At 41.7% G+C, this 21,961-nt stretch overlaps 1 protein-coding gene across 4 annotated transcripts in view; it reads left to right on the top strand.

The window, feature by feature from the left end:
* Positions 1–21,362, top strand: part of Nipped-A (Transcription-associated protein Nipped-A) — a 36,104-nt gene extending 14,742 nt beyond the window's left edge. For 3 of the 4 annotated variants that reach the window (XM_028323610.1, XM_028323617.1, XM_028323630.1), the window contains 24 exons: positions 1,442–1,690; positions 2,262–2,510; positions 3,001–3,114; positions 3,222–3,436; positions 4,071–4,309; positions 4,630–4,861; positions 6,108–6,294; positions 6,767–6,897; positions 7,150–7,300; positions 7,407–7,550; positions 7,710–7,980; positions 8,643–8,854; positions 9,836–10,051; positions 10,325–10,813; positions 11,078–11,242; positions 11,598–11,735; positions 12,715–12,885; positions 13,743–13,923; positions 15,366–15,591; positions 15,783–16,223; positions 16,565–16,673; positions 18,751–18,985; positions 19,941–20,080; positions 20,623–21,362. In XM_028323610.1, the coding sequence (XP_028179411.1) occupies positions 1,442–1,690; positions 2,262–2,510; positions 3,001–3,114; positions 3,222–3,436; positions 4,071–4,309; positions 4,630–4,861; positions 6,108–6,294; positions 6,767–6,897; positions 7,150–7,300; positions 7,407–7,550; positions 7,710–7,980; positions 8,643–8,854; positions 9,836–10,051; positions 10,325–10,813; positions 11,078–11,242; positions 11,598–11,735; positions 12,715–12,885; positions 13,743–13,923; positions 15,366–15,591; positions 15,783–16,223; positions 16,565–16,673; positions 18,751–18,985; positions 19,941–20,080; positions 20,623–20,919 (5,202 nt within the window). In that variant the 3' untranslated portion in view covers positions 20,920–21,362. The remainder of the gene's footprint in view (positions 1–1,441; positions 1,691–2,261; positions 2,511–3,000; positions 3,115–3,221; positions 3,437–4,070; positions 4,310–4,629; positions 4,862–6,107; positions 6,295–6,766; positions 6,898–7,149; positions 7,301–7,406; positions 7,551–7,709; positions 7,981–8,642; positions 8,855–9,835; positions 10,052–10,324; positions 10,814–11,077; positions 11,243–11,597; positions 11,736–12,714; positions 12,886–13,742; positions 13,924–15,365; positions 15,592–15,782; positions 16,224–16,564; positions 16,674–18,750; positions 18,986–19,940; positions 20,081–20,622) is intronic. The other variant, XM_028323623.1, reaches the window with a different exon arrangement.
* Positions 21,363–21,961: the final 599 nt, after the last annotated feature.

Below are 21,961 nucleotides of genomic sequence, written 5' to 3' on the forward strand. Positions count from 1 at the left end.
TTATTATAGTCAAACAATTCTGGAACGTCAAAGCTGTCGCGGCGCTGCGTCATGCTGCTCAAGGCCGCGCTCAAGCCCGACGTGTGGCCGCACCACTGCGAGCCCAAGCTGGCCTGGCTGGATAAGGTATGACGTCACAGCGATCAGGCGAGCTAAAGCCCGGTCTGTGAGCACGTAGAATTTTGTCCAATGACCCCTAGCTACCCATCCTTATCGCTCGCGCGTAATTATATTGCTGTGGCGACTGTGCGACTGGCACCCGCAGTGAGTGTGCGAGCGCGATAGCAACATAATTACGCGCGAGCGGGATGGGTAGCTTGGGGTCATTGGACAAAATTCTACGTGCTCACAGACCAGACTATAGATTATTATAGTCAAACGATTCTGGAACGTCAAAGCTGTCGCGGCGCTGCGTCATGCTGCTCAAGGCTGCGCTCAAGCCCGACGTGTGGCCGCACCACTGCGAGCCCAAGCTGGCCAGGCTGGACAGGGTATGACGTCACTGCGATCAGGCGAGCTAAAGCCCGGTCTGTGAGCACGTAGAATTTTGTCCAATGACCCCTAGCTACCCACCCTTATCGCTCGCGCGTAATTATATTGCTGTCGCGAATGTGCGACGGGCGCCCGCAGTGAGTGTGCGAACGCAACAGCAACATAATTATCCGCGAGCGATAAGGATAGGTAGCTTGGGGTCATTGGACAAAATTATACGTGCTCACAGACCAGACTATAGATTAATATAGTCAAACAATTCTGAAACGTCAAAGCAGTCGCGGCGCTGCGTCATGCTGCTCAAGGCCGCGCCCAAGCCCGACGTGTGGCCGCACCACTGCGAGCCCAAACTGGCCTGGCTGGACAAGGTATGACGTCACTGCGATCAGGCGAGCTAGATTATTATTGTCAAACGATTCTGGAACGTCAAAGCTGTCGCGGCGCTGCGTTATGCTGCTCAAGGCCCCGCACAAATCTGACGTGTGGCCGCACCACTGCGAGCCCAAGCTGGCCTGGTTGGACAAGGTATTACGTCACAGTGATCAGGCGAGCTAGATTATTATAGTCAAACGATTCTGGAACGTCAAAGCTGTCGAAGCGCTGCGTCATGCTGCTCAAGGCCGCGCTCAAGCCCGACGTGTGGCCGCACCACTGCGAGCCCAAGCTGGCCTGGCTGGACAAGGTATGACGTCACAGCGATCAGGCGAGCTAGATTATTATAGTCAAACGATTCGGAAACGTCATGTGGCCAGTAATGATAATAGTGCCCTACTGTAAATGTTCCAACGCACGCCGTGATAAAATCTTATCGATGATTTTAGTCGACAAAATGAATGGACTTAACGCTTAAAATCGATAAAATGGCACGATAGAAGCTTATAGCGGCGCGCATCCTAGGCCTGCTGAACCGTTTTTATAGTATGTATTTAAAAAAAAAATCTTTCCACAGGTGTTCTCAACGGCCGAAAGCAACGCAGCAGCTTGCGCGAACGCGTGTACTGCTCTCGAACTACTCGCCTTCTTACTGGGAGTATTGCGGCGCGAGCAGATACTAGCAGCATTGAAGCCGCTGCAACGCGGTCTTGCGGCTTGCGTGTCGTCTGCCAACGCCAAGATCGTGCGTCTCACGCATAACCTGCTGGCCAAGCTTACCTCGCTGTTCCCCACGGAGCCTTCCGGAGCTGCGCAGGCCTCCAAGGTAAGGGCCTAAACCTTGGGAAGTCATTTCGGCGAAGTTATAGAATAGAGACTGTATTGCCTTCTTGCTTGATATACTACCATCTTACCCAAGTCTTTCGCCATAACAACAATGTTAACAGCATTGTTGTGTTCCGGCAGTTAGAGGTAAGATAGCCAGTTCCTCCGTGGTTGAGGATTTCGGGTGAAGCTCGCTTCCACCTTCAGCCTGATCATCATTTACCATCAGGTGTGATACAGGCCAAGAGCTTCCTCGTTGTGGATAAAAAAACGGACGAGAGCAGGTTGTTGACCTGTTACGAAGCAGCTGCTACGAGCCTACCTGCATTGCGTATTTAGGCAATGCTCTTGAAGTGCTGAAAAAGGCAATTTCTTTTTCTTCTTTCTAAAAATTCTTTAGTGCAGAATCGTTATGTTACCACTATCCTGAAGATAGGTTATCTTTTAGAAGAAAACTATGCTATTTTTAACAGGTCCGTTTCGTCAGGATAGCTTTGTTTTCACCGTTTATTGTTTAGTTCACCCAAAACAATTTACGAGCCAATCTGAGAATACACCCCCATTTGTTCCAGTACGAAGAATTAGAGACGCTATACGCGTGCGTCAGCAAGTACGCGTTCGAAGGCCTCGCAACTTACGAGAAGTCTGCCGCCGGCGGCGGCGCCGGCGCTCTGCTGGGGCCGCTCATGATGCTCAAGGCGTGCTGCTCCTCCAACCCTGCCTACATCGACCGCTTACTACTGCCTCTTATGAGAGTCCTACAGCGGATGGCTCGGGACCATGTCGCGCCTAATCCAGATACGGCTACGTCGGATTTACTGGTAAGTGTTCTGAATTTGAATTCCACACGCTTGTTTTAACATAATGTTGAGGGCGTGCTACTCCTCCAACCCTGCCTACATCGACCGCTTGTTATTGCCTCTTATGAGAGTTCTACAGCGGATGGCTCGGGACCATGCCGCGCCTAATCCAGATACGGCTACGTCGGATTTACTGGTAAGTGTTCTGAATTTGAATTTCCACACGCCTGTTTAAACATGATGCTGAAGGCGCGCTGCTCCTCCAACCCTGCCTACATCGACCGCTTGTTACTGCCTCTTATGAGAGTTCTACAGCGGATGGCTCGGGACCATGTCGCGCCTAATCCAGATACGGCTACATCGGGATTACATAAGGGTTCCAGAGATTCCACGCGTCTGTCGTAAATTTCCTCGTACGCTGACGTTAACATTGGTTCATGCACTTGACCAACTTTTTAAAATTATTGTGTGTGTGTACTGTTTTGTGTAATTTAGTATATTTATTTTCTAGATACTGGCGTTAGATCTGCTAAAAGCGCGCGTGTGTATCATGCCTACTGACACCAGAAAAACATTCATTGGTGCTGTACTCGTGGGGCTTATTGAAAAAACTACCGATGCGAAGGTACGTATTTCTTACATTTCTGTTTTTATGTTACACATGGTTATATTATACTTCAATGCAATGCAAAAAAAATATCTTACGTTCTTCAACAATCAATTTTCTTCAAGGTGATGAAAGCAATCACGCGCATGGTAGAAGAATGGGTAAAGAAATACAACCACATGACAATGACGAGCGCGGCGGCGGCGGCCGGGCAGGCGGGCCCTACTCTGCGCGAGAAGTCCATACTTCTCGTGAAACTCATGCAGTATGTAGAGAAACGCTTCCCCGATGATTTAGAGCTGAACGCACATTTCTTGGATATCATCAATCACGTATACAGGTATGTATAGAGAAGGGTTCTTATAAAGATAAGTAACTTATATTTGGTTGATCTTCACTTGATTTATGAGTCTTGTAAGTTGTACGGACAAAAAATTTCACGCGGCATGAGTGGTATCATAGCTTGCTCCATAACATTATTTGCAAATGCTCTGTGTAGCAAGATTGAGATTAGTTTGACATCTTTAGCAAGATTTGACCACGTTTTGACATTTTGCCAAGTAGTCTACTTCTATGAACTACCAGTTGGTTTCTTTCTTCCAATTTTATTACACTAATAAAAGTATTAAACAGTTTTTGCGACTAACTTTTTAGACAACTCTGTTTTTTTTAAATAAATAATTTTATTTGATATTTACCCCCTTACTAATAAAAAATCATAACCCTCCTTTTGCTTTGCCGTAGTCGGGTAAAAGTTAGACGCTCGTTGAACAGTGTTTTAAAGTGACGTTTAGTACGGAAATGTCACTTTAAAACAGTGTTCAACAAGTGCGTTTTGACATTTTAAATGCGCAAGCCTCGCGAGCCATTAAAAAAAACAAGAGCGTAACTTTTTATTAGTAAGGGGGATATTTGATTTTAATTAATATTAGACTTGAAACTTTACATAATAATAAATAATACTTTTTTGACAGAGACGAACATCTAAGAATATCCGAGCTGTCAATGAAGCTAGAGCCTGCCTTTTTGGCGGGGTTGCGCTGTCCGCAGCCGCATATCCGCGCCAAGTTCTTCGAGGTGTATGACCAGAGCGTGCGCCGGCGCATCTTCGACCGATTGCTGTATATCATCTGCTCGCAGAACTGGGAGCATATCGGCCAGCACTTCTGGATAAAGCAGTGCCTTGAGCTGCTCTTGGTTACTTGTGTTTCTAGTGAGTGTACCCGCGAATTTTAGCTTAGGAGTTTTTAGTGTTGTCGAATAAATAGCAATTTTAGATAGGTAGTATTGATACTATCGATTAAACAGACATCTAGGTTTGTCACAATTTAATCGATTATAGTTTTTTGGCAAAGTAACTAACTAAAGTTGTATCGATGAGTAAGCGATTTATAGATCATATTGGGCCCTATATGGACCATTGAAATTATTGAACGATATACTTTCGATTAATATGGCAACATTAGAAGCTTATTTATTTATGTTATAGTGCGCTATTTTTTTGACTAAATTTAAAATCTTATTTCTCTACAGGTACACAAATCCGTCTCTCGAATACCAAGTATCTACTGCCTAACATAGCCGCAGTGATCAACTGGGCGGACAGCGAGGAGCGCAAGTCCTTTGTTGTTTTCAGTACCGTGAAGGAGGAGTCGTCAGACGGTTTCACTGACTCTATGGATCCCGACAAAGATGATGTACTAGATATGGACCTCGATTCTAACTCCAATCAAAAAGAAGACGTCACCAAAAATGCCCCAAACAGGTGACTACATAACTAAATTATAGCCTGACCAGGAACATAAAAACCCTCGCCATGTTGCGGAAAACTAATGGTACTAATTTCTTTTAATGGCAACAGTAACTGAAAACTTCATTGACATGTCACCTTGCATGTCAGTCTATTGCTGTCAAAGTGTAAACAAACTTTATTTTAAATGTGCGCAATTGGTTTTATGAATTAAATTGCTAAAATATTTTTATAGTCGTGAAAGAAAAGTGGTTCACAATGTGTTAAAGTATTTGTCGAAGAGAAATACTAAGGGTTCGGACAATATTTTCATTGAATAATGTTTCCGACAAAGGTTGTCAAATTGACTGACATGTTTATCGTATAGTACAGTCCACTATGAAAATTAGCTGTGGTTTGTTTCAACCACCTATTTTAATTTTTTTTGTAACTTTCTAAGTGTTGAATTTTATGGGATTGGGAAAGAAGTACCGAGTTTGAAGCGTTCATGAGCAGACATTGCAGTTGAATATTCAAGTTCTGAATTTGATTATTGATGAATAATAAAATAAATCTACTAGCTCGATTGATGGTTTCATTTAATTTATTTAAATCAGGTTACCTATAATAATATTATTTCGTTAATTTATGAAAATATCAAATTAGCCCGTAATCCTGAATCCTGATACATAAAGTTAGCCTATTAATTTAACACAGGTACGACTGTACTCAGTGTTGCACTATCAAATGCAATTGAGGCGCCTCTATGCCAGGGTTTTTATGTTCCTGGTCAGGCTATATGTTATTTTGACTTGTTGAATTATTGTTTCATTTAAGGCTGATTAATACGTAGTTAATTAATTAAGTATGTAATTAAATTTTAACTTAATTTTTCGGGTAAGTTGGTGGGCGGGGCTTGTCACTTGACACGTTTTGACAAGCTATTGACAAGAAATTGCTATACTGAACTGTCCTATCCATGACATTCAAAGCATGGCGCCAACCGTCAATACCGGATCGTTGGTCATGTTGGAAACCTTAGAGATGAACGATGGTAGCGCCCCCCTGTCATTGAGTTTGGTGGGACAGTTCAGCATGGACCATCTATAAACAAGAGCTTTACGTTTGGACATAGATTTAAAATGTAGTTAACTACTTAATACGTGTAAATCAGCCTTTAATATTCTTGATTTGCTTCGTTTCTCGCAACATCTTGTGCAGTATTATAAGTTTTAAAATTTAGCTGAGATACCAGGTGAGTAACCAATAGTTTTTCTTACAGACAACGAGCCCTAACGCAGATAATTAATAAGCAGTCCGAGTTTTTGGAGCTGGCGCGGCGGGTTCGCACGGAACAGCTAGTTGTGGCCGCGGCGCAGCTGTGCCACATGGACGACCAACTGGCGCACCACACGTGGCTGAGACTGTTCCCTCGGCTTTGGAACACGTTGGACGAAAGACAACTGGGGGTAAGTGTATACGAGAAAACTCATTAACCTTCCATTGCTATACCCAAACTCGCAGCCGAATCGCCACTGGATATTAGTAGTCGGAACTGTAGTAGCTAACGCGTGGCAACGTTTTATCGATCTCATTAAACGTATGATATGATTTGTCGACTTCAAGTTCCTGGTGTGGGCCTCGCTCCCCGCATATCTTATTCTCTCGCTCGCTCGCAATCGACCAAATATATCTGTAGCAATAATCAAAAACTAAGGCTGAGTTGCACCACCTTATTTTAACTTTAACAAACGTCAAAAATCTGCCAAAATCCATACAAAAAACACCGGTTATGGTTATAGTTACGGTCAAAGTTAAGTGGTGCAACTCAGCGTTAGTGACCAATATCTTAATTCAGGGCAGCATGTTTAATGGTACGAAAGTCTTTGCTGATAGTTAAAAATATATCTAAAATTATGTAAAACCTAATTTCCTTTCTAGACGGTCATGAACGAAATCGTGCCATTCATCATATCTGGCGTTCACGTGGGCCAAAGAGATCAACCTCTCAGCGCACTCAATACATTCATCGAAGCGCTAGCCAGGTGCAACCCACCGATTACCATCAAACCGTAAGTTAATACTTTATTACCGTGTGAACTCTATTGCTGACTGCATAAAGGTGAAGTTTCTAAGGTGTTCAAAATGTCTCCCTATTTTCAGTTCCTCTAGTGCCTAAGTTCTAGTCTTTTTGTACTCAAGAGCTACTGCTTATTAAATTAACTATTACATATTTTCATTAAAACTTTTGACATTGACACTGCGATGTCATTTCACTCTCTTGTTGTGTTACGTAAAACATGTAAATAAACTTTTATTTTTAGGCCAATGATGAAGTATTTGGGCAAGACACACAACCTATGGCACCGCATGACATTGAACCTGGAGCAAATGGCCATTGATCAGACCGGCAGCAGCCGGGTGCCGCGGGAGGCTCTGGTCTACGACTTTGATGTTGAATCGACCACGCCGACCGTAAGTGCGCCTTTATTTAAAGGCTATGAAAATCTATTTTGGCTTAATGAATTTAAACCTTATGTTGTGTTGAAATAATGTTTAATATCGGTCATTTTTATTTTAGGAAATACTTGATTCATTGAGCGACATGTATGAACTATTACAAGAAGAAGACATGTGGTCAGGACTATGGCAAAAGCACGCGCGCTACCGTGAGACCAATGTTGCTATTGCGTATGAGCAACAAGGATTCTTTGAGCAAGCACAGGTAGGTGACGTTATTTTGATTGTTTTATTGCAGTTCTCAAGTAGACTTTTATAACTTTGTAAATACGAGCTGTAAAACATGAACCACATAAGCCACATATCTGTGGCTGTTTATTAAAACATAATGATGAAGGTTATCTACGAATATTTATCATTGCAGGCTGCCTATGACATCGCAATGGCCAAATTAAAACAAGACTACACAAGCAACCCATCGTCATATACCATGCACAAGGAGTGCACCCTCTGGACTCAGCACTGGCTTAAGTGCGCCAAGGAGCTGAACCAGTGGGATTCATTGCTGGAGTTGGGACTCACCAGAAGTTCCCGGGACCCTTTCCTGATCCTAGAAAGTTCCTGGAGGAATCCAAACTGGCCGACAATGAAAGACGCACTCGCTGAAGTAGAGTACAACTGTCCTAAGGAATTAAGTAAGTTAAAGACAGTTATAGGTCGCGCAACGAGAGTTGAGGCCAACACAAGCAAATATTTGTATCTGTATACGCTGTCAGCGCTGACGTCTTGCGTAGTCGGACTACTAAGTGCTTTCTGTCTCGCTTGCAGACATTTTTAACAAGAGCATGGTGGCTAGTGTGTTCAGTATGAGTACGTGTTTGCCTCAACTTTCGTTGCGCGAACTATAAGTGAAGTGACAGCTTATTTGTTTACAAAACAATATTTTATTTATTCCGGAAGTCTTTCTTAAGTTGAGTGTGTAAACAAATTGAATTTTCAGTACTCGTTGTAAAATGCTATTTTTTTAAGATGGCGGGTTTCTTCAATCGTAAAACACGTAAACTTATACTGTGGTAAAAATTTAATAACAATATCTGGCAACCCAGAAGCGTTCTATGCTCTAGCTCTATGGCCTCTCTTTTTCCTAGCATCTAAGTGTGTGTGCACATGGTTGTATAATATCTCCGCAATAAATAAAATTTCACTGAAATTGAGTGTCTTTTGCACCTGCCGTATCACTCTGTTCATGGTCCTTCAGAGCTGGATGCAGGAGTCTGTACTGAATCTGTACGTGGAGCTGTTTTTTTTGTTGCGTGCGGCCGGGCCGGGATGACGCTAACGCATCTTTATTTTCCAGCGTGGCTAGTGAACTTGTACCGCGGCTATTTGTGCATCTGCGCCGGCGGCGAGCAGCAGCTGAGCGGCGTGGAGAGACACGCGGAGGCGGCGGCGGCGCAGTGCCTGCGCGAGTGGCGCCGCCTGCCGCGCGTGGTGTCGCACGCGCACCTGCCGCTCCTGCGCGCCGCGCAGCAGCTCATGGAGCTCAGCGAGGCCGCGCAGATACACACGGTGAGTGTAGCGCACTGTACACAACCAGCTGAGCGGCGTGGACACGCGGAGGCGGCGGCGGCGCAGTGCCTGCGCGAGTGGCGCCGCCTGCCGCGCGTGGTGTCGCACGCGCACCTGCCGCTCCTGCGCGCCGCGCAGCAGCTCATGGAGCTCAGCGAGGCCGCGCAGATACACACGGTGAGTGTAGTGCACTGTAATACAGTGCACTACACTAAAACTGACAAACTGACCTCTGGTGTACTGAAAAACTGACCTCTTGTGTACTTGTAAAAGGGGCGATATTGCAACAAAAATGTAGTCTAATGTGATATAGTTCCAAAATACTGAACTGAGCTGACAATGTCATGGATAGGAATCCATGACATTGACAGCGTGGCGCCACCGTCAATACCGGATCGCTGGTTCCGATTTTTGCCATGTTGTAAACCATATAGTTGAACGATGGTAGCACCCCCCTGTTATTGAGTTTGGTGGGACAGTTCAGCGTGGGTCATCTATATCATCTGTACGTAGCTATAGTCGGCGTCAAATAGTTCGTGACACCTAAAAAGTTGACAACACAAACTTGTAACAAAGACGCTTTGCGAACTTTTTGGCTACTTTGAGTGTCACGAACTATGTATTTGTTTCTGACTGTGACTGTACCTCGTTGTCCTCCGTAGCAACAAAAGCTGCGCGAGTGAGCCGCGTTGTACGCAACACGGCTAATGTGTGTGCTGCACTATACACTGCACTGTGAGTGTAGTTATTACTATTTCGAGACTCAGACGCGCTTTATACAGTGTCTTCGCACTAGTGTGGTCGTTACTCAGGAAATATTTAGCTGTTACTGTTCGCTATTCAACTCACACCAAACTGAGAACACAAAAAACCATTAAAATGAACTTCCATTGCAGATTCATGTATATCTTTCCTACTGTGTTTTTAATGATTTATGGTTATTGTCATACGCCTTATTAATCGTATGTCATTTGTTCTCAGGGCCTCCTACATAGCCGCCCCACGTCTCTACACGACATGAAAGCAATAGTGAAGACATGGCGCAATCGTCTGCCCGTCGTAGCAGACCCGCTGTCGCACTGGGGCGCCATTTTCACGTGGCGCCAGCATCACTATCAGTTCATCGCTTCCCACTACGACTCGCAGACAGAACACGGGTCTAATCATAGTATGTTGGGGGTACATGCGAGTGCACAGGTAAGTGGATTATAAGTGAGCTTCATAAAAGCATTGGTATTGATTCCCTTGCTATAAAACGTTCTGTCATAAGTGAGTTTAAAACTTGCAGAGTAAATAGCTGTTGCAAGCCAACTTCTGCAAGATTTACACAGTAGTGATAGCTTCCGGAGTCAACTTCTGCAAGTTTTACACAGTAGTGATAGCTTGCGGAAGTCAACTTCTGCAAGTTTTATTGCTGGTAAAACTCGCTTTATGTTAATTGGTCTGAGTTAATCACATGTTTTGTTTCAGGCGATTATTCATTTCGCGAAGATAGCAAGAAAACACAACTTGTCGGGCGTATGCCTCGATTCCCTCCATCGTATCTACACCATACCTAGCGTCCCTATCGTGGACTGCTTCCAGAAGATTCGGCAGCAAGTGAAATGCCACATTCAGATGTCCTGGACCGAAGGAAAGGAAGAGTTGCAGGAGGGCTTGGACATGATTGAGTCAACGAACTTCAAATACTTCACGAAAGAAATGACAGCGGAGTTTTACGCGTTCAAGGGGTTATTGTTGGCTCAATTGGGTCGGTCAGAGGACGCTAATAAAGCGTTTGCAGCGGCCGTCCAACTACACGATACTCTGGTCAAGGCGTGGGCTCTTTGGGGTGACTATTTGGAGCAGATATTCATCAGGGACCCGCGCCAGACAACTGTGGGCGTTTCGGCCATGACTTGCTTCTTGCACGCTTGCAGGCACCAGAACGAATCTAAATCGCGCAAGTATTGTGCGAAGGTAAGAAACGTTTGAGTGATTTTTCGTTTTTTTTTTCATTACTTTTGTTGTTTTGTCTTGTTTCACTGAAAAACCTATTTTCGGACTTTCTTTTAGAAGTTTTCCTCTTTTCACTTAATCTTTATAGCAAAATTGAAAGACTATTATTATTATGTGTATTGTTGTGTTTTACTATCGTTTCTATCACTCAAAAAAGCTACTATTTAACCCATTTTTATTGCATTTTTATCATGAGACAACAGTTAACCAGGATCCATTTACCAGGTATTGTGGATGTTAAGTTTCGACGACGAAAAGAACAGTCTCGCTGAGGCACTAGACAAGTATTCTGTGGGCGTGCCGCCCGTACAGTGGCTGCCCTGGATACCGCAGTTGCTCGCATGTCTCGTGCAGTACGATGGAAACGTGATACTGAACTTGCTAAGCCATGTACGTAGACTTATTGCTACATTGTGTTTTATGACTTGTTATTTTAGAGTCAGATTCGCCTGGCAACAAACGGTATGTGCTTATGTTTCATGTATTGGGACTAAGGGCCTGTGGTCGCGTTTTTTAAGCGCGGTGTGCACAGGCCCTAAGAAAGTGAACGTGCAGCGAACTTAGTAGCGCGATAATTTGAACAAAGCTGTCGCATGCTCAAATAATATTTCTGTCAGCAGATTAATGCTAAATTGTGGTTGCATTGGATTCAATAAGGAGTCATGGTGATCTATTTGTGTATTCATTTATTTCTTCATATTTTTTTTTTAATAATGAACTAATCTCAAAATATTTCTTGCTCCAGGTTGGCAGATTGTATCCTCAGGCAGTTTACTTCCCCATAAGAACGTTATACCTAACGCTTAAAATCGAACAACGTGAAAGACACAAAACCGCAGAAAACATAGCGGCGCACTTACCACATCAAACCACCACCTCAACCGTAAGTAATATTACATAAGTGCTATTTTGAAATAAAAATGTTTAGTCTGAGGTGCCGTCGACTGTGATTCGATTCAGCTGTGCATAAATTATGCTATATTTTAAATTAATTAACGTGTTTTAGATCCTGAAGCTCACATTTATTGCTGAATACTTTGTTACGGCTTCATAAAGCCTTGTTTATGGCTTCAATTAGTTCTATAAAAGCGGTCACCGCAAAGTAAACCGCAACCATTTTTTAAAACTTCTCTATAAATTAAAAGCTATAAAAAGCAGCTAAAATACAAGAGCAACTTAATTAGCTTGTCCGTGTTTTACGATCATTATTGTTAATAATCAGGAACTGATTTTATGAATTTTCATTTCGGTGAAAGTTGCTTTATTTTGTGCACAATAAATACTAATTGGTCGAAGTAGTTCAAATATCAAATTATTTACTTGATTACAGAATTCGCCTTACGAAATACCTAAATTATTGATGACTTGCATCAAACAAGTCGTCGTTTGTCCGCTATATGCTTATCCGAAATATAACCCTATGTAATAAACAAAAGGTTGCTTTACCAGCTGCGTAATTTCATAAATATCTCTTATCTGATACTTGCAAAAACCAAAATTGTAGTTAACCTAAGAGATAGTTCTCAACATGTTTTTACAAGTGGTAAACAGGCTCTATCTTGTTCTTAAAGTTTTGTAGTTTATTTGTTCGATACCTGTGAGTTCCAAAAGGGTCTTTACATGTGTTGAAAATGTTCTGTCTCGTTCTAAATCTGTGCTTGTGATATACCATGGTACCAGCAAGTCGTTATTTACTGGTAAAGTCAGCGTCAAATAGTTAGTAACACCCAAAGTAGCCAATAAGTTCGCAACACGCCCTTGATACAATTGGAATAAGGTTCTTTTATCAACCTTTTGGTCACTTTGGATGTCACGAAGTATTTGACGCTTACTGTATGTGTGACCAAACTTGTCTTCACCAGGGTACCAGCAAGGTGAGTGAGGCAGCATCTTCGTCGAGCGGCGGCTCCACGGGCAGCGAGACGGGCTCCATCAAGGCCACGCTGCCCATGTGGCGCTGCTCGAAGATAATGCAGTTGCAGAGGGAGATACACCCCACTGTGCTCTCGTCGCTAGAGGGCATTGTAGATCAGGTGAGTGTTAAGTGCCAGATAGCCAGTTAGGAATGAAGTTTGCTTTTGTATCTATGTAAAACAAGAACTAGGCAAAGCATTTTGACTTCCGCATTTATCGCGGTCTCTGTGGCTAGAGACACAGATATGTAATGCGGAAAATACTTTTTAGGAGTAGGCCCACTAGGTTTATCGAACAAAATTAGCGACCCACATTATATGGTCCCACAAAAGGTAACAAAGCGCTGGCGTAACCTGTGTCTTGTGTTTGAACTATTTCTTTTTTTTTATCTTTGTAGTGATCTGTCTAATGATTGGGGGAGGCCTATGTTCAGTACTGGACGTCCTATTTCTGTGTCAAATCATTAGGGGAGGCCTATGTTCAGCAGTGGACGTCCTATGGCTGAAATGATGATCATGATGATCTGTCCATAAACCTCTTTGTCATGTCACGTGACGTAAGCATGTGTGCTTATAACACTTCAAGTCAACTTAGCATCTCCAAATAATGCCCTCCCCGCCCGCTACCTACCGCTCTCACCCTCGACACAATAAGTGTCATAAAAATAACACGCCGTGACGTCATGAAGCAGGCAGCTTCTACGGATTGTGACATGCTCTACGTGTATAGTCTGGTCCGTGAGCACGTAGAATTTTGTCCAATGACCCCAAGCTACCCATCCTTATCGCTCGCGCGTAAATATGTTGATGTCGCGTTCGCACTCACTGCGGGCGCCCGTCGCACAGTCGCGACAGCAATATAATTACGCGCGAGCGATAAGGATGAGTAGCTTGGGGTCATTGGACAAAATTCTACGTGCTCACGGATCAGACTATACTATTGTGAATGTATACTTCAACCACCACCCTTCCCCCAGATGGTATGGTTCCGCGAGAACTGGTACGAGGAGGTGCTCCGACAGTTGCGCGCGGGCCTGGCCAAGTGTCACGTGGTGGCGTTCCACCACCGCGCCGCCGTCGCCGACGCCACCGTAACGCCGCACACGCTCAACTTCATCAAGAAGGTCGTGTCCACGTTCGGCATCGGCATCGGAATTAGTGAGTTTCAATTTGGAATTGATGCGAATATTGTTTTTTATTGGTGTAAGGCTTGGACTACATGCATAATTTAGAACAAAGCTAAGCGTCCACATGTCGGTATCGTATGCATCGGACGTATCGCACGCAACGGATCGTAGTATTATTTATATAGAAACTCATATAAGTGCGTCCACCTGTCCGCATCGTACGCATCGCACATCCGATACGATGTGTTTTGTACGATGCGTCCGTTCAAGTCCGTTGCGTACGATAGCGACAAGTGGACGCTTAGCTTAAAAATCACATTGAAAGAAAAATTAATATTTTTTCATAACTTGTATTGCGCTGATTGAAAAGGGAACAATATGCAGTGCTAGTCCCTGATAATTTGGCAAATGAGCAAGCTATATTGTGATGATCAATAATGAATTACAGATGAATCAATTTGTTACTAAATATGTTTAACATCTGTCATCTAAATAATATTTACACAATCTGATTACAAAGCTTTCTTTATTCTGATCAAAAGTACCTACCCTAGATTTCAGATGAATGTGGATTCGAGTTAAAGGATTAAATATGTTAAATATTTCGAAGATTACAATCTTTAATTAAATGTGCCGTATAATTTTAAAGATCCCGAATGCATGTATTCCAAGCCTAATTATTGCTAGATGTAAAGATTGCAGCTTATCATTTAACTTGAAAGATGGATAACATTTTAAATTGTTGTTTTCATGTGTCTTTTTTTGAGAATTTTATGATCTGATCTTACTACTTTCTCAACACATTTTCTACAACACTACCCTAAAAAGTAAAGCTTATTGTTATTCATACATTTCTCAAGTCACCCCATTTCATTTTGACTTTAATTTAAAAATATTGAAACTTGACCTTGATATTGAGTTGATGCAAAGTCTCGACATGTAATCCGATGAAAAATAATCATGAAAACCCCCGCAAAATCATCTACAGCAGCTGTCATAGCTGCTTTGATATTATTCTATTGAAATATGTATAATAAAAATTAGCGGTACTATGGTTAGATTTTGGGATTCGACATCCAGAATAAAATCATCGGTTTCCAAAGAGACTTCGACCATCTCACATGGAAAAGACAGAAAACGGAGTAAAATTCTTAAAATATCAAAGTCACCCTTGTCGAGATTATGCATCCATATTGTGTAAAAAGAAACTTCGATAAATACTGTTTTAAAAGAGTAAGAAGTGTGTCATGTATGTAAAGTGTAAGTATAACTTTTTTGAAGGGTTTTGGTTTTAGTTATGGTTTTGGAAAGTAAACTTTGGTAGATATAAGTACTAACATAGATTTAGAAGCTGTGCGATTATTAATACGTGTGTTTTTTGCAGGTTACAATCTAACTTGTAACTTACTAACAAAATAGTCTGCCGTGTGCGAGCGCTATTACATATAGACACTCCATTTTGTATGTCTACAGAAAGTGTTTCAAGTTCTGTAAGTGGTGCATTCTCTTCAGCTGCATCGGAGAGCCTGGCTCGCCGCGCTCAGGCCACTGTGCAGGACCCCGTCTTCCAGAAGATGAAGACCCAGTTCACCGCTGACTTCGACTTTTCACAACCCAATGCCATGAAATTACAAAATCTCATACAAAAACTAAGGAAATGGGTCAAGATACTTGAGGCAAAAACAAAAGTTCTCCCCAAGTAAGTAATCCCAAGATTCGCTACTAGCGTATCTTGCGAATAAGGTAAATGATGAAGCTTTCTACCTATCATCGTTTGTGCTGTTCTTCACTAACATAGACAGTTTGGGAGTAGATAACTTTCACTCATTTCACTAACCCGAAAACCATAATTTATTTTAAGCCATTTCTAACTTGATGGGGAATTTACAGGTCATTCCTCATAGAAGAAAAGTGCCGATTCCTGTCGAACTTCAGCTTAAAAACGGCCGAAGTCGAACTGCCGGGAGAGTTCCTACTCCCCAAGCATACGCACTATCACGTGAGGATCGCGCGATTCATGCCGCGAGTGGAGATCGTTCAGAAGCACAATACGTCCGCTCGGCGGCTGTACATTCGCGGGCACAATGGAAAGATATACCCGTACCTCGTGGTCAACGACTCGGGGCTCGGCGACGCTAGGAGGGAAGAGCGCGTCCTACAGTTGCTCAGGATGCTCAACCACTACCTGGGCAAGCAAAAGGAGACTTCCAGAAGATTCCTGCACTTCACCGTACCGCGTGTCGTGTCCGTGTCACCGCAGATGCGCCTCGTAGAAGACAACCCCAGCTCGATATCCCTACTAGATATTTATCGCACGGAATGTGTGAACAGGTATGTTGACGTCACAGATCGAGATTCAATTTCAAGAATGAGGATCTAAAGTTTTATGATTTTGATAAGGTATTTTTCAATATTTTGTTATTCATGCCGCTATTCTTCACTCACTAGCGATCACTCATTACTTAGCCTTCTGCAATAAGAAGTCACCAATAAGCTCACACATTATTTCCGTTTCTTAGATAGGTACCTACTAGATTTAGAAGTAGAAAGCAACGCTCAGTTAAATACTGTAAAGCCAATACGATAGTTAGTCTCACTCTCTCTTAGGCTGTCATCTACAGAGAGATGAATACATTTTCTAGAACCATTTATAACCTGATAATCTTCTACAGGGGCGTGGAGTATGACGCGCCAGTCGCGCGCTACTACGAGCGTTTGGCCGCGGTGCAGGCTCGCGGCACGCAGGCCTCACATCAAGTGCTACGAGACATCCTACGGGAGGTAAGACAACGAGCATATTACAATCATCATCATTTAAGCTTTAGGACGTTCCTTACCCAACCCCATAGTGACAAGATCTTTTGGATGTCCTAAATTAGCGTTCTTTTAGCAAGTACGCCTTATAAGTCGGTATATTGAAGAGTTATAGCGTGTATGTAGAAAAAACGTTGGGTCTAAAGGAGTGCAAAGCATACATCATAGTCTAATAAAGGTTCGACAAAATAAACGCGGGCAGCCCGCGTGCGCGATAGCGATGGCGATACTACTGATTTCTACTGACAGCTCATAGGGATATACTACGATTTCTTTGCCAGCAGATTTAACTTGCCTCGACGCAAAACTTTTCCGTTTCGTTTTGGTAGTATTCACACCATAATAAATACTCATGAAGATATCAGGATTGGCAAATGTCTAGTCATCATGTTTATAGCATGCTGTAGCACTTTTTGTGATCTCATGCTTGTTTATGGTTTGATCAAATAATACACTCTTACACTCATAAACATTTACAAATAAAGTACATGTTTGTGCAACTAAATACATTGTTAGTGTGCTCATAAAGTATTTAACCCTATATCTGCATCTTCCTATCTATAAAAAAGTCTTTGGCTATTGGCTCTGTGCACGATTACAACGCCAACTAGCGTCCACAACTTTGTGGGCTCTGTCACATTGACATTTAGGTCGTATATTTGTGAAAAAATATCGAAATGAAAAAATAACAAATATTTTCGACTAATTAATTGTTGTGATACCACGATTTGGGTGGAAAAAAGGTTTTGAAATCATTTTGGTCATTCAAATCAAATGAGGTAAGTCCAAAAAGTGTGTTTAATTTTGATTGTGTCAGGGTTTGTTTACTTCATTTATAGTTGTAGTTTTACAGTAAAACGAAAAGAAAAAGCTACTTTAACGGTTTTATTATATAACAGTAAATATATTTAAATGTTCCTGTATCGCTAGTAATAAATTAAATATCGTTTTCAGATCGAAATTAGTATTGTTTTGAAGNACTATATATTTCAAGACAAGGTAGTTATTTTTTTTTATGATATTGCTAATAAAATACAAATATTTTTTCAAAAATATTCTGCATATGTAGTATGCGTAATATGGATAACTTTGAAGTGTCATACGGATCATCTTACGTGAAAAAGACTATAGTACTTCGCACCCAGCGAATTGCAAGATTGTGATTGATGTTAATATAATGAAGTGGTTGTTTATTTTTTAACAGTTTTTAATTTTATATTTATTTATTTATTTAAAACTTATATGCACATAGAACGGTGTACCTAAGGCGGACTTAATGCCTTTCGGCATTTTCAATTATATTATTTATCGCCCCAAAATTACGTCCGATTTACTGAAAGCCATGTACAAATTGAAATTATCTGAAATGCATGCATGCATCGAACTAATTCAGTTTGATGAGACTTTTATTTATTGCTATGAAGTGTCACGTATTGTCGTGTATAATGTCCATTAATAATAATGAAAACTTTCTTTCCTATTAGAGTCAAGTAATAAATAGATATTTATAAATTATGTAACTTTGTTAAACGACAATTATATTGAAACGTACATATTGAATAAAGAATGCTAATCAACCAATCACAATGATTTGTAATCAGTATCTGAGAGTATTACACGTTTCTCGTCTGTGCCAGAGCTGACAATAATTGTATACACTCATGTTGTAAGTATTACTTGGTGGCGTGTCTTTACATTACGATAAAACTGAGCATATTCTAAAATACATTTTTTAAACTTACCTAAAGAGACTGTGCATAATGTTTTGAAACGGCGAAAATATGTTTTGATGACCATTACTGAAAGAGCTAGTGCTCACAACGTTACACTTTTGAGTGATTAATGTGGTCTGATCTAACCGTGAGAGATGCACACCGATTTTGAATTACCAATTTTAGTCTTGGACTTGACTAAGATGTCAAGTGACTTGCCTGGGACCCGGCAGTTTGACGAGCCTTCCTAAATTCCTACAGCCATCGAAGCTTTGCTCTAAGCTAAGCAACCCTGATTTAGAATATAAAAATCTTTTTTAATCCTAAAACAGGTGCAAGCGACAATGGTCCCTAAAGGCATGGTGCGTGAGTGGGCGGCGGCGACTTTTGCCGCGCCCACCGACTACTGGACGTTCCGCAAGATGCTGACGCTGCAACTGTCCCTGGCCAGCTTCGCCGAGTACGTGCTGCATCTGACGCGGCTCAACCCTGACATGATGTATGTCCATCAAGACTCGGGGCTCCTCAACGTGTCTTACTTCAAGTTTGACGTCGACGATACTACAGGTAAATTGGTTTTCAATTTATATGCTGTGGACTGTAGGTATAGTCTACGGCACATCAGTCTTATTTAATGTTACACAAAAATGTACATTACATTAGCAAAAATGCACAGTCTTTAGCTCTTTTGGTTTTGTCTGTGTTGTCGGCAATTCATGTGAAAGATGATGTCTTGTTGAGTAAAATCTTAACTATTGTAGTTTCTAGCAAAAATCTTTAGCTAAGACATTCTCCACTTTTTACCAATACTGTACAGACATTAAAATGCAAATGAAAGAATTTTAAACAGAATAAAATGTCAGCAAATTCGTGAGCCCATATCTATAATTTCCAGTCCAGAGCTCGCAAATCATATTAGAATCGGTTTATTTTTATATTTTAATGGCATGACCTCGCTTGTGTCTGATATCATAATGATTTCTACCGTTAAACTTATTGTTTGCTCGTTAGTTACTAGTTTATCGCGACTTGATAAGTCTCTGGGTATCATAAACTTTAACATTTTTATTAATGAATTTAGTTTTACATTGTCAATTCAATAACAACGTGTGTTTTAATTATCTTTATTAAGAAAATAAAAATTGTTCACAGTACAAACGACAGACGTTTAAAATCAGTAAAATATTGGGAGCACATTTGTTACTGAAAAATATGTAATACATAAATATCTAAATTCTAATTATGCAAGTGTATTGATTCTGAAACGCTTAATTGAAATCATTTACTGACCGATCAGTTGCGTTTTATTCAATTAAACCGTACTGAGATTTTCTGCCAAAGAATTTTTAGTGCTTTTTTATGCAGAACAAGGCTGGTATTTGATAACAACCCCACCTGATGTTAAGTGAGATGCAGTCTAGGATGTACATAATTGCCCAGCAAATGCCTATTCCCTCTCATCGTGAAGATTCCTTGTATGTTCTTTATCGTGGGGCAGAAATTGACCAATGTTTATTTACAGGAGAACTCGACGGGAACCGGCCGGTGCCGTTCCGTCTGACGCCGAACATATCTGAGCTGCTGACCTCCATCGGCATCACTGGTCCACTCACGGCTTCGGCCATCTCAGTGGCCAGATGTCTAGTCACACCCAACTTCAAGGTAATTATCATCTACTAAAGTTCACTGAACTAAATCGATGATTTTGTTAACATAATGAAGGCTCTAAATCAGTGGTTCTTAACCGGTGGTCCGCGGACCACTGGTGGTCCCTGGAGGCATTCCAAGTGGTCCACGAATAGCACTTGCACACCTTGGTCAAAACCTGTTTTAACTGATTTTTGCAGTCAAACTGGTTTTGACCGATTATGAGGTGGTCCCTGACAAGACAGAAATTTGGTAAAATGGTCCCTCATGATTCAAAGGTTAAGAACCACTGCTCTAAATTCACCAAAGCTAAACAGACACAGATGTAATATTGTCAATATTGCTTTTATGATTCATTTATATTTTTAAACCTCTAAGTCCAGCTAGAGATTATATTACCTGATAGTGACTGTATGGACGAAATTCGATGTTTCGCCATATATTTTGTGTTTAAATTCAATTAACCTTTTGAACAGTGGGAATATAGTTCCCACCTTATTTGTACCGGTATTTTTTTACGTTTTGCTGACGTGAGACTAAAAAGTTTTTCTTTGCAGATCCAATCGATACTCCGGACAATATTACGAGACGAGATGATGACCGGATACAGAAAGCGGTTGGAAGACAAAACAGGGATGCCCACTGCTGGCACGTCCTCAGAAAACAAGCCCATGGAGATGGATAACGATACGCTCATTAACATGGTGAACAAAGCCGTGACTCAGATTATGAACAGACTGAATTCTCTTGCCACGTTCGACGGCCCCGACAGCAAGGTGGCAACCCTGGTCACTGCCGCCAACAGCCACGACAACCTCTGCCGAATGGACCCTGCGTGGCACCCCTGGCTCTAAACATAAGTTCCTCCACCTGAAAGTGTCCACGTTAGTATTATTTTATTTTATTATTAGCGACGTCGATAAAGGACTCTTTTCATGACATATTACTGAGTGATGCGGATGTGTAACATATAATTTTACGTGACATTTATGTTTAATAATAAGAGTAATTAAGGAACACAATAATAGGTATTATAATATCATGATGACGCGCGCCACCATTTTGATGTTTAGTGGACTGAGATAATGATATGTGTACTAGGTAAGTATTTGTGATAAAAAAAAACATGCGAAAGCTAAAATAGTGAATGGTGTCCCGCGTCTCATGATATCGATCTGTACCGAAATGATTCTCGTATAAATTAGGCCTAGACTACGTCCACGCCCACTAAAATGTACTGAAAGTGTAAAGGGCATCGGATAATGTGATTGTACTGAAGATTAAAATTTAATAATGATCCGTGTTGTTTCATTTTGGCATGAATTTCGTAATCGTGGTCGTTAATCGCGCGCGGTGACGCATTCCTAGCGGGTAGGTGCATGTACAACGCGAAAGACTTCTAAATAAATAGACATGCTATGCAGAATAAAATTTGTGTCACATTGTGAGCATGCGCTGATCAATTAAGATAACTTGAAATCCGTTAACAAAAAGCTTCCAAAAATAACAATAAGGCTTTATAGGTCTTGTAGACGTTTAATAGTTTGTTGACTACAACCTTCGCGGACCTTGCGGCTCATTAGCTCCTCTTGCTTGCTCGCAATATTCTAAATGAGGAAGTGAGCAATCGCAACTTTGGTGTACAATATCTCAGTTTAGGATAGCATGTCTAGTGGTACATGAAGTGTTTGCTTGCGCATGAGTGACAGCGGCGCTCGCGTCGCGCAGGTGAAAGTCCCGCGCCCCGCCCCCCGCCGCGCCAATCTCACTCGATCGCTAGAGATAGTAAAACTGATTTCATCACGCTAACAATGGGAAAGAAAGTGCAATAATTGTAGGATAGTGCAGGAACTGTTTGCGTATTCAGCCGGGCTCTGTAACAATGCGGGTTCGACG

The sequence above is a fragment of the Ostrinia furnacalis genome, unplaced genomic scaffold (genome assembly GCF_004193835.3).
Source record: "Ostrinia furnacalis isolate ACB-3 unplaced genomic scaffold, ASM419383v2 OfSCF0069, whole genome shotgun sequence".
Taxonomy (NCBI): domain Eukaryota; kingdom Metazoa; phylum Arthropoda; class Insecta; order Lepidoptera; family Crambidae; genus Ostrinia; species Ostrinia furnacalis.